General features: G+C 41.5%; 1 protein-coding gene across 5 annotated transcripts in view; it reads left to right on the top strand.

Moving 5' to 3' along the window:
* The window catches only part of LOC139465804 (microtubule-actin cross-linking factor 1, isoforms 6/7-like), a 142,667-nt gene that overhangs the window by 65,236 nt on the left and 64,226 nt on the right, over positions 1–13,205 (top strand). For all 5 annotated transcript variants that reach the window (XM_071247728.1, XM_071247729.1, XM_071247731.1 and 2 more), the window contains exons 3-5: positions 9,605–9,733; positions 10,257–10,307; positions 10,472–10,543. In XM_071247728.1, coding sequence (XP_071103829.1) covers positions 9,605–9,733; positions 10,257–10,307; positions 10,472–10,543 — 252 coding nt within the window. The remainder of the gene's footprint in view (positions 1–9,604; positions 9,734–10,256; positions 10,308–10,471; positions 10,544–13,205) is intronic.

Raw genomic sequence — 13,205 nt, 5'->3', positions numbered from 1 at the left:
ATCCCTACCTTCTGTAAAACAAGTGCCACCGACAGAACAGGACACTTATTGCGACATGTTACCTCAGCTATATATCGTAATGAATAAAGACAGTGGGTATGTATATTCCGGTGGGTGTTTGGGAGGCGAAGTGGTTAAAGTGTTCGCTTGTCATTCTGAAGGCCCGGGTTCGATGTGTGAAGCCCATTTCTTGAGTCCCCCGCCGAGATTTTACTAGGCAGCGTAAAACTGTATTCATTCAGTAACTTTGTGTGGGATGAGGACCTGTTGGCTGCACCGGTAAGTTGGACTTGCATCAAATCCCAATGTGTTTGGCTGCTCAATCATAGTTGATGATGCATATCGAGAGCGGAAATGTTTGTTCCACGCTCCTAGTGAGTGAGTGAGTGAAATAGTGAGGTTTTACGCCGCTTTTAGCAATATTCCAGCAATATCATGACGAGGGACACCAGAAATGGGCTTCACACATTGTACCCATGTGGGGAATCTATCCCGGGCCTTTGGCGTGACGAGCGAACGCCTTAACCACTAGGCTACCCCACCGCCCCCTCGCGCCTAGACTGTGCACCAGACATTGAAGAACTTTCCCAATTTAATGCTCCTGCAAAATAAATTTATCAGTTGTATTTGCAGTAGACCCGAATCTACAAACGCGATAGGGGCGTTGGAAGCCCACGGAGCACAGTGTGGCCTCGACGTTGTGCGTTACAAAGTTAAGGTGATAATTGTGAATCTCGAGTTTGCAATTTGCTGCTACCTTACACGGAAACTGATACTATTCCCCTTACGATATTAGACCCCTCATATATTAAACCGTCACCCACAGGAACACTGTTTAATTTGAAGGGTTTCGTTTGTTTATGAGTGTTTGCAGAAAGATAAACGAGAGACGTGACGCATTAAGCTGTGATATATGTCACAATGTGAACGTGACAGGTAGTTCGCGACATGGATTACTGACAAATCTCACTTCGATCTCCGCTTAATATTAAACCCCACTTGCGTTAGAGGTCGTGTATTGATACATTGCTGAATTAGCTTTGTGTTACTATGAGGTCAGCTCGCGTGTGTCGTCATACACTGAAACCCTGTTAATCCAGACCTAGTCTACTCTGACGGACGATTGCGTTTAGAACCCTCTTTGTATATATAAAACAACAGTGCTATGTACCATGATTTTTTTTGTCAGTGAAATTCTATAGAAATACGATTTCACCTGAAACTGTATTGTTTGTTTGTTTGTTTGTTTGTTTGTTAACGCCGCACTCTACTATATGACGGCGGTCTGTAAATAATCGAGTCTGGACCAGGCAATCCAGTGATTGACATCATGAGCATCGATCCACGCAATTGGGATACGATGAAAAACATCAACCAAGTCAGCGAGCCTGACCACCCGATCCCCTCAGTCGCCTCTTACCTGTACCGTCTGGATTAACGGGGTCCACTTTACCCTTACCGGCAACGTATGGATAAATATCCCACGAGATAAATACTGTCCGATGCAATTCTCCATTTTGACTTATACCATGCTTCCCGTGTTTGTTAAGGGGAACAATTGATTTGCCTTTGCGTGTATTTGTGATGCGTGCAACGTTATTGCGGGATACGGTTTTCTCGAACACCCGGTATCATCACTGTTAGTGATGCATAAACACATGCTCTTGATATAGTCGGAGTACTACAATGGAACAGAGATGTATCGAGATTATCGTTAGGTTTTGTCGCTTTCGTTTAATGAGACAAGTTTACGTACACGAGCTGGTCAGTGTACATAGCATACAGGTGTTATGTTTACGTGAGTACGTGTCCGTGATACTGCTTCAGTCCGGGTGTCCAGTGTGTCCAGTGTCCAATGCTTAATCACCGAATATCATATGGTTATTCATGCGTTAAATGGGGACACGGGTGGCCCAGTCGTCTAAGGCGCCGCTGTGCAGAGTTGCGTCCCTTGGACACGCCAGAAATCTATGATTGTGGGTTCGAATCCCGGTTCGCCCCGATTATGTTTCTAGGTTTTTCAGCACCATACCCGTGATCGTGGGTTTCACCGAAGTGGTAAACGTCTGAAACCTGCATCACTTCGGGCTTTCCTCCCACATTAAGCTGACACGCCGTGATATAACTGGAATACTGTTAAAAGCGGCGTTAAACCCAACTCACTCACTCACTCACTCACTCAGGCGTTAAATAATCTCATGGCTTTATGAGCCAAAATGAAAAATGCATAGATACACGCGATATATATTAATCTTGCAAAGAGGGGATAAAGGTATATTAGCGAAGCATTAGGTAGTCATTCGCCGGGGCTATTTACAGCGCATGCCACCAGCGGTTTTTAAACCTAAGTACACAAAGATATAATCTAGCGTTAATATTTTCATTTAGATAAATATTTAGTTTTAACATTACGATCCTTGCCAGCCAAGACAGCCCCTGCCTCCTTATCTTGTTATGTGAGGCACGACAGCCGAACAAAGGGTTATATTTGTCCATAAACGAGTTACGCAACAGGTGGCTGTGAAAGGCGTTCAATAACTCAGTAAGACTGACAATAGGTGCTGTGCGTGTGAACTGACACTGCGGGTCTGGCTACTTTAGCACTTCAAGAGTGAAAGAAACTTTGTAAGTATAGTGGCAACATCTTGGATTAACGATGAGGTTGGTATTTGTTGGGATAATAATTTTGAGTAACATATTGGACGAGTTTGATAACTTATCGTAACATTTTATGGATAAACATTCAATTATAAAATCGTTTTTCCATAACTGTTGTTTGTTATCAGAATGGGTCACTGATGTCAACAGATTATCGATAGGTTCTGAGTTCAAATGGAATACAGTCATCCGTTTCACTGAGCACCCCTGGATATACTGAGTTAGATTTGGTCCCCAGCACACCTACGCTGGTCGTATAAGAGGTGATGTAATCTGTCGGGGATTTGGCTCGGTGATTTGGTTGATAACGTGTCATCATACCCAGACGGTAGCTCATGATATCAGTCATTTGATTGTCTGGTCCAAACTCGATTATGTACACTCCGCCGTCAAAGTGGTGGAATATTGCTGAGTGCAACATTAAACAACAAACAAACCGCTGAGTCTATCATAGTTCCGGAGTGTAGCTTAGATGATGCACATCAAATAAGTGTAGATATATAGTAGAATAGGTCCTGTTCTCTCACCAGGTGACACCACTCGCTCACTCATTCACACGATTGTATTACACGACTCTAGTTAATCTGACATATGAAAGACTTGTGTGTTCTTTAACTTCTTTTGAGTAGTATATCTGTCTATGTAACCTCATTAATCCGGACGAAACCACGTTTCCGGAATCCTGAATAAAGACATTTCCTCATTAACGAATAAGGTGAATGGAGTATTTTGCGAGGATATTTTAAGCCGACCGCAAGAGTTCGGAAGGTGAGGTTTCTGGATTAACGTCATCAACACAAACGGAGGTTCGCCATACCCTAATATACAGATAAAACATGGCACCATTGACGATGTGAAATGTGAACTATGTTAACGACAGTGACGAAGAACAGTGTGTATACATCTGTTGCCTTGTCACCACTAGCTCTTTAACACATCCAGACACAATACAACATACAGTCTAACGGTCTGACGACCAAACACTGACTCATTCGCAAACTACTCCCGTTACTAACACAAGGAGGTTGTTCGCTTGAGAAAGACAGCGCTGCCCTCTTCTCAGCCTTGATATCACCTGCCCAAGACAGTGGCTGTACCTTATTTCCTTGCATGGATGAGATAACGCCTGACACATAAAATGCTAAACCACTTCCTCCAATTGTTTGTCCGTCTATTAGTCCGTCACTGTCGACACGCAATATCCCTCAACATGTCTGTGCCATCATTCATATAGGATTAAAAACCTTGAATGGAAATGCATAAAAATTCGTGTGTCTCGTCTTTCGCGTATGAGCTTTTAAAGGTTGCTTCAGTTTTCTTTGCCATATATCCTCAGCACGACGCAAATGTCAGAACGCCTTGTGGTGCCAGACACTATCTGTGTTTGTTTTGATGTTTAATGCCCCATCTGTATTCAAGAGAATGGCACAGCAAGACAATGCCTACTGTATGTTAATACTAACGACGTCATCATAAAAACAACACACAAATCAAGATGATATGGGATTTTCCTGTATAATTAAAGGACAGGCAAAGACATAGTATACCGCCTTGACGCAGACCTCTATGTAGTAGTTCGTGGTGGCACAGTCGTGTTTAGCACCTGACTTCGATTTGAAGAGTTGCGTCCTTTAAACGTGCCAGAGCCTATGAACATGGGTTCCAATCCAAGACTCGCCCTTATTATGTCTTTTGGTTTGTCAGCACTATACCCGTTCTCGTGGGTTACACCAAAGTGGTGGACATTTAAGACTTGCGCCACTTCGTACTTTTCTCCCACATCAAGCTGAAACGCTGTCAAACAAAGCTCACTCGCACCTTTGTGGAGTGCAGTGTATATCGTTCATAAGTATGTATATTTGAAGTTGTTGACCTCTTGCTCTCGACACCATGGCGGTCTCAACGTAATCCAGTCCGTCGTCGTGTAGTGTTTGGTCTACGTGATGACATAGAGGAAGACACATAGTGGGTTGTTAAGCGAGCTATTCTCGGTATTTCAATACACCTATCGCTAATGCACTATTTCTTTTAGGGACTTTCATTCATTCAGTATTTAGCTCGACGTTCATATTCATGTTAATGACTTGCTCAAATATTTACCCAAGAAGCATAACTCCTGACTATACTAATTTGTGAAGTCAAGTATGTCCTTAAATGGTTTATGCCCGTCTTTAAGTCTGAAAAGAGCCAATGGTTTTATAAGCTCTAGTGACTATAAACATATTACTTTGCAAATAAGTGACAAAGGTGTGTTGTATTTGTGTAATGGATGTGATGGGTAGGTTTTATCGTCATAAACATGTCGCGCTCAAACCTCGGATCCCTGTGTTTTTTGCAGTTAATTTTTACTTCAATAATGTATTCATTCTTAACGTGAACAACACTGACACGAATGGATCGTGTCTACATGCAACGAAATTCAATTTTTGAAAATCCTTCTTTCTAAAGAAATATAGCCCATATCATCAAAAGCTCTGGGATATAAATTAATTGTCATCCTATTTCTTGAGGCGAATACTGTGTTCATGCTGTGAAATATACACCGGCGGCGATCTATCATACAGGAATGTCAGCTGCTATAAAATCACAGCTGGGTGTATTTTGATTACGAAGTAGCTGTTAAAGTCACTGGAGCATACACACACTTCTTAATTCTATTTTCTGTTATCAAGGGTGTTATTTCACAATAATTTCCAAGTTAAACAACGAATATATTTCTATATTATCATAACAACAACAGTCATATGGCAGCTTTTACGTTAACACGTCCGTGTATGTGTCTTCTTTATCTATGTACATATCTATAAATAATATCCCAAAAGAAAACATTTTATGTGTGAAGTTAGTCGTACTATCGACTCTGCTTTTATCAGAGATTTCATGAATATGGATAAGGGTTTTGTGTCTTTTATTTGTCGTATTTGTCTAGTGTGAAATAATATGATACGTCCTGTATTACGTATGTATATATGGTAAGCACGGGGTCCACCAACAAACCATATATCCAATATGAACTGCTGAAAACCCCATTAACATTATCTATAACAGTAAATCATCAGAGCTCAAGTTGACCTACTTAGGTGAGCTTCGCCCGATTTTCCTCGTCCCACTCGCCGTATCTGAGCATGAATCTCATACTCGACATAGAGCCTGTTCACATACTGTATTGACAATGTCCGGTCATTTGGCCGTCATTGACACACCCTTCAGGAAATATGAGTCTATTCAACATGATTTACACGCCAAGAGGTCGGACCCATCTGCAAGTCGCCATGTTGATCTTGGACGTTTCTTGTAGTTTTGGCGGCCACCGAGGTTGTATTTGACGTAAAACGCCATTGCTTTGTAGCCTGGTGATGTGTGTGTGGTTGGATCAATTCGTTTGTAGATTGGTCCACCAGTCCGTGTGTAACTGACCCCTGGTCTATCTACATCTGACGGTAGTCATTTTGTCAGTACCCCTCTTAAAGAGGTCGGTGTATTATACTCTGTGTCAACGCCAGATCTTATCTTACGGTCTTAAGTATCTGCTTATATTGGCTCTTTAAACAGCTGATTGTTAGGAGACACAGGAACCGATTCGACCCCGCCCCTTCCCCATCCCTCCCGCTCTACATGGCCACACCCTCCCCTTTCACTGACCGCCTATGTGCCAGGGGTAACCTCATTTCCCCCTGTATGCCATGTGTGTTTTCTCGTCTAATGGGGGAACAGGTGGCCAAGTCGGCCCCAGCGTCGGAATTCACTACGTAGAGTTGCGTCCCTTAGGTGGGTCAGAATCCTATGTTACAGTGGTAAAACTCCAAAGACCAGCCTTGCGTTGTTATTTCTTCCCACATTAAGCAGACACACCAGTTTACTGAGATACTGTTCAAAGTTGCATTAATCCCAACGCTCTTACTTACTTCAAGTGTCTATTCCCCACACGGAATTTTGAACATTAAGTCGTCGTACTTGTCATGTTTAGATCGCGTGTATGTTTCTCGTAATTGTTGTATATAGATATAAATACCTACATCATTTTAATTGTGAAGAAAATAGGTGGCGAAGTGGTCTGAGATGCCAGACTTTTTGTTCCTTGGGCGCGCGGCGATTTGGTGATCGTCGCTTCGAATCCCAATTGCGCTCAATTTATACCCTTGTTTTATTGGAACAATACCCGGTTCGTGGGTCTCCAAAGTTGGTGGGTTCGAATATCTGTTCGCCTCGACTTTGTTTCGAGGTTTGTCAACACCACACCCTTGCTCGTGGGTTTCATCAAAAGTGATAAACGTCCAAGACCTGCATCACTTTGGGTTTTCCTCCCACATCACGATATAACTGGAATACTGTTCAAAGCGAGTATATCCCAACTCACTCACTCACTCACCAAACTGATAACGTCAACGTTCTGCGTGACTTATATCAACCTGAAGCCGGCACGCGCACTGGAAGTTTTAAATATGGGCTGTAAAAAACCCAACTCACACACCACACGATGTGTGTGGATAGTATATCCCACAGTTCAAAGATCATTTTTCTACAGCGACTGTGGTCACATTCGTTATGCTTGAGGAGGTAAAGTTTGAATGCATTCTGATGTACATGAACTACAACCAATGAATATTACACAATGGACCAGCGGTGTCGGACTCACCGCGCCACATCTACATTCCACATAACAATGAATAAGGCCATTGCCCGAAACATTTTGATGACTAACTTGTCTAACCTAATATTGAATTAAATTTAGCTTACTACACACTTTTAATATGAATAATATATTGCTTACTACACACTTTTAATATGAATAATATAAAAACGCATGGTTGTAAAAGATGTTAGAAACGTGAAATACAACACTACGCGCGGACCAGTAAATTATGTCGTTGTCACGTGAGGTTGTATATGTACGACACTGGGCGGTATACATGTGTGTTCTGGGAGCTGGTTGATATCGGATCCCCCTAGACCCATCCCCTTTGTGGGGTTGTTAGTATCGTGTGACGAGGTACAATACGTACCCCGCGTACCCCGCGTACCCCGCTCCGGTGCCATGACGCTCATTCCTCAACCCGAGTATCCAGACGCATATTGAAACAATAGCTGTGTAACCGAGGCAGAGAGGAAGCGTGCAGTCATTTTGACAGGTCTGACAGGACGAACAGAGTCAGCCCTCGTTGTTGTTGTCACTGATTCAATACACAGGCTTATCTACGTTAATATATTCATAATGTGGAATATAGCGCTAACCTGTACAGATACCTTTGGTTATGTGCTGTGAAGTACATCGCGGGTGTTGTTTATCATGAACAGATAATGTGTTGCGAGTTTCTACATTGCTGTGAGATACACTGCCCAACTTTGAACACGGATGCTGAGATATTTCACACTGTTACACTCTAAATGAGTATCATATTTGAATTATGTGTGGTTTATTTTATTTATACCTGTTGGGATGTTGCTGAAACAGTGCTAAGAGCGGCGTAATACCATACTCACACACTGACAATTTTATTAATTGCGAAAACGCAATGCTCATTCATGATATGTCCATGCGTATTCATCGTGCCCTATGTAGACGAGAGTCTACCACGCTCAAATGTGAACGAAATATACTATACTAAGTCCCTTTAGCCTATCAGTTCTGGAAGAATATTCCTTCATGTAAATGTTTGACGGTGACGATCAGGGTAGAATAGTTCTTCAGCGACCCATGCTTGCCTTTAAAGGCGACTATACTTGTAAGGTGCGACTAACCGGATCGGGTGGTCAGGCTCGCTGACTTGGTTGATGCATGTCATCGTATCCCAATTGCGTGGGTCGATGCTCATGATATAAAACACTGGATTGTCTTGTCCAGACTCGATTATTTACAGACCGCCATCATATAGCTGGAATATTGCTGAGGGCGGCGTTAACCAACCAACCAACCAACCAACCAACCAACCAACCAACCAACAAACAAACAAACAAACAAACAAACAAACAAACAAACAAACAAACAAACAAACAAACAAACAAATAATGTAAATGTGAACCACTATTTCAGGTTGAGAGGAAACTTCAATGCCAGGGCAGAATTATATACCGTTTTCCCAGCATCCACCCCCGACAATCCCGACGTGAATCTCACCTTCGTTATTGTGTAATGTTCATGCGCAAATGTCGTACTAATTAAAAAGTCAAGATGGCAGTATGCTTGTTATCCGTATCATCCTGGGATAACACAATAGATCACCAGTACTCTCTGTTTGTCGTAGGAGCCGATTGTTGAGGGTGGGATGGTTGTAATGTGTATTGGGGGCACGGCTGGCCCAGTCGTCTAAGGCGTCGCGGTTCGCTGTGAAGAGTTGCGTCCCTTGGGCGCGCCAGAAACCTAGGATTGTTGGTTCGAATCCCGGTTCGCCCCGATTATGTTTCTAGGTTTGTCAGCACCATACCCGTGCTCGTGGGTTTCACCGAAGTGGCAAACGTTTGAGACCTGCATCACTTCGGGCTATCCTCCTACATTAAGCTGACACACCGTGATATAACTGAAATACTGTTAAAAGCGGCGTTAAACCCAACTCACTAACTGTAATGTGTGTTGTGGCCATCGGTCATCGGGGATATTTGTACCTGTTGTTGATATGCGCCGTGTGGAATAAACCATATATACATTTATTGTTGTTATTATAGAACTCGTCTTTAAAAAATGTTTCATCACTTACAACAACGACCGCGAAATCATAAAATATCTGTAAACGTGGACCAAATAAACATCCAATTTTGCGTTGATACAAAATAATGAACACAAGTTTAAGATAAATAAAATGTACATGTGAAACTGTTCCTCCCTTATCAGGACACATGGCTGAGATAAGGACATTACTTCTCCATTCATCGTACGTGTCAATAGCATATCAAATATCATTTTATTGCATTATTGTCATGAATAATTCTTATATCGTCCCTTTTTTTGCAGGCACGGCTCCGTGAATCTCATTTTGTTAAGAATTACATCGCCATCCAACAAGAACTCGATGACCTCAGAGGTGAAACAGATGAGGTCAAGGACATTCGAGAAAAGCTAAATGAAGTTAAGAAATCTCGGGTAAGACGGTTTTATACTTTGTAGTTACCTGACAGAACGAATGCACCAAGAAGTAGAATCCTGACGTGTCAGGCCCAAATAAAGATCACGTGACCACTAATGGTTGTCCAGTATAGACATCTTTAAGCCTCTGGGATATCTTAAATGTAACTTGATGTTTGTAGTGAGTATGGTTTTACGCCGCTTTTGGCAATATTCATGCAATATCACGGCGGGGGACACCAGAAATGGGCTTCACACGTTGAAACAATGTCGGGAATCGAACCCGGGTCTTCGGCGTGACGAGCGAACGCTTTAACCACTAGGCTACCCGACCGCCCTGATGTTTGTAATTATATACGACGGCGGGGTCGGTGTTCATACTATCGATCCCTGGAGTAACCTCTACCAAATTGGATACGTCATTGATCGTTGTTCATGCTGTCAACATTTGTCTTCCCTAATCGATTATTTACCTGCCGTCGTTGGTTGAATGTAGTTGCATAAAACACCATTCACTCACTCATGTTTTCTTAATCCACAGGGTCATACACGAGACTATGAGACTGCCGACAATGAGCATTTACGTTTACAGGTAAGCCAGGCATCCCTGGTAGATGAACACTGTATTAACACGTTTCTCTGCTAACAAGCAAGGTCTGTGGCAGGGTGCCATAAAAACTTCATCTGTCCTTTATCATTCTCGTATATATGTCATCAAAAGCAATTACTTTATTTCTGCATCATTTAATTTTGCAGGATGCTTCACACCAAAGGAAACGTTGCCTAGAAACACTTTTATACGTCAGCGAGGTTGAGAACCTATTTCAGGTAAATATTTATTTCTTTTACATTAAATCGTTTAATCTACCCTAATGAAATCCTCAATCTTACCTCAAAGGGGAAGATCACATCGGCTAGTAGTTAAAGTGTTTACTATTCTCTCACAAGGTCTGGTTCGATTCCGAAATCAACTAATCCTTTGCTCGTCATTGAAAATTGTAGCTATCCAGAGCGACGATAGACCATATAATGTGTCAATATTTCGTCTCCTTTATGTTCATAAGGAGGATTTATTCTGTTAGTTCATCACCATCACAAACATATAAACACGTCTTATATGTTTGTAAAGCAAGTTTTTGTTTGCGCCACCAACACGCATGTTAAAGGCATGCCTACAATAAATTGATCATTTCGACAGTGTCTATTTAATGGAGATAATCTCATTAACTGTTATGTGTACCTTGATATCAGTTTGTTTTCCGGGATAGGAAATACGCGACAGGCTGTGTATAATGATAAATAAGTACCCAGTCGGTTTCAAAGAAACAGTTTTCTTTGTTTAGAGTTTAGAAGTGCGGTATTGTTGAAGTGAAACAATAACATGTTTGAAAGATCCAAAACAACTTTTTCAAAAGACAGAAATCTGTCTACAAAGAGAGTGTAAATATATTTATGAATTCGACTTTATGTATTTAATTCTATACAATGTATTCCTTTTTTTTCAAACAAGAATTAAATTAAGTTTAATTCTGAACCACAAGAGTGATTATGTGTGTACAAATGTGGTAAAAGTTCACGACAGTTTTGCAAAGGTTTTTTACGTGTTCAAGGTTAAACAGAAACAGCTGACTAAGCACGATCCATTCATCAGAAGGGAATAAATATAACAATGATTTGCTCTCTGTGATGTATTTACCGTGAAGGTGTGCTGGCATTTCGTCATGTAAACCTAGGTCCGCTAGCTCTCGTCACCTCCTTCATCGCACAGAGATAAAGAATTAACATTACATAGTGTCCTTTTATTGGCGTCCCAAGTTGCTCAACACGCAGCTGTGTGTATTGACAGGTACATCGATGACTGACAGCTATATCCTCCGTTCAAAATCTGACGCTTTCATACAGCCGTTGAGACTGACAATGACGGATATTGGCATTAGATTTATAGTGATTGACTACAAAAAAAGCTCTCGTTCATTATATGGTCATATTGCCAAGGTGTTTTTATATCAATTATGAAAACGGCTTACCATGTGTATAATCTTTGAGAAGATTTACAAAAGTAGTACACTGTCCTGCTTGCAGAATTTCTGTCAATTGAGAGAAGTAAATATAATGACCAATCGTTAAGTTAACATGCTGAGCATTTATTCACAGTTGTTGTCTAGGCAGTGTTAGTTCATTCACACGTTCTAAAAAAATTGATTCATTCGCTTTATCTATGCAATATTCACTCATTCAATATTTATTCACTCAATATCTATGTATAGTTCATGCACTCGTACTATACAGTATTCACTTATTCACTATCCATGCAATATACTCATCCACTGTGCCATTTTCACTCACGATCTATGCAATGTCCATGCATTCCTACCATACAAGATTTCTCATTTCGCTCTATTCATGCAATATTCACTCTCTACCTAAGCACGATTCATTCTCTCACTATCTGTGCAATGTTCATTCCCTCACACTATTTAATATTTCTTCAGTCACTCTATCCTTACTGTGACAATTCTCATTCAGTAGGGGCGGTCGAGTAGCCTAGTGATTAAAGCGTTCGCTTGTCACGCCGAAGACCTGGGTTCGATTCCCGGCATGGGTACAATGTGTGAAGCCCATTTTTGGTGTCCCCCGCCGTGATATTGCTGGAATATTGCTAAAAGCGGCGTAAAACCATATTCACTCACTCACTCACTCTCCCTCACACTATTTAATATTTCTTCAGTCACTCTATCCTTACTGTGACAATTCTCATTCAGTAGGGGCGGTCGGGTAGCCTAGTGATTAAAGCGTTCGCTTGTCACGCCGAAGACCTGGGTTCGATTCCCGGCATGGGTACAATGTGTGAAGCCCATTTATGGTGTCCCCCGCCGTGATATTGCTGGAATATTGCTAAAAGCGGCGTAAAACCATACTCACTCACTCTCTCTCATTCAGTATCTATGCAAGAATCGTGCTTCCACTGTCTACGCAATGTTCATAAGCTCGCACTATGCAAGATGCCTTCACTCGCTCTATCCATACATTATTCACTCACAATCCATGCAAGATTTAAACATTCGCGCATTCTATGTATTATTTGCTCACTATCCATGCAGGATTCAAACATTCGCACATTCTATGCATTATTTGCTCACTATCCATACAAGATTCAAACATTCGCGCATTAGTTGCTCACTATCCATGCAAGATTCAAATATTCGCGCATTCCATGCATTATTCACTCACTATCCATGCAAGATTCAAATATTCGCACATTCTATTCATTATTTACTCACTAACTCAAACTGCTATTCATTAAAACGACCTCCCTATGTAGCTATGGCAATAATGATCCTTGACACACATCATCAATAAAACTGTTATTAACAGTTTTAGTAGCAGGTCCAGCGACACGGAGACAGAATTTCCTTTAAGACGTTGGCGCTTCATTCACCATCATCATCAATACGTCCAAGCTGGTATTATTAACAGTTTAAGTAGCAGG

This window comes from Haliotis cracherodii, unplaced genomic scaffold (genome assembly GCF_022045235.1).
Source record: "Haliotis cracherodii isolate W230 unplaced genomic scaffold, xgHalCrac1.p SCAF_18, whole genome shotgun sequence".
NCBI classification, from domain to species: Eukaryota; Metazoa; Mollusca; class Gastropoda; order Lepetellida; family Haliotidae; genus Haliotis; species Haliotis cracherodii.
This window is presented reverse-complemented; position numbering and strand designations above follow the sequence as displayed.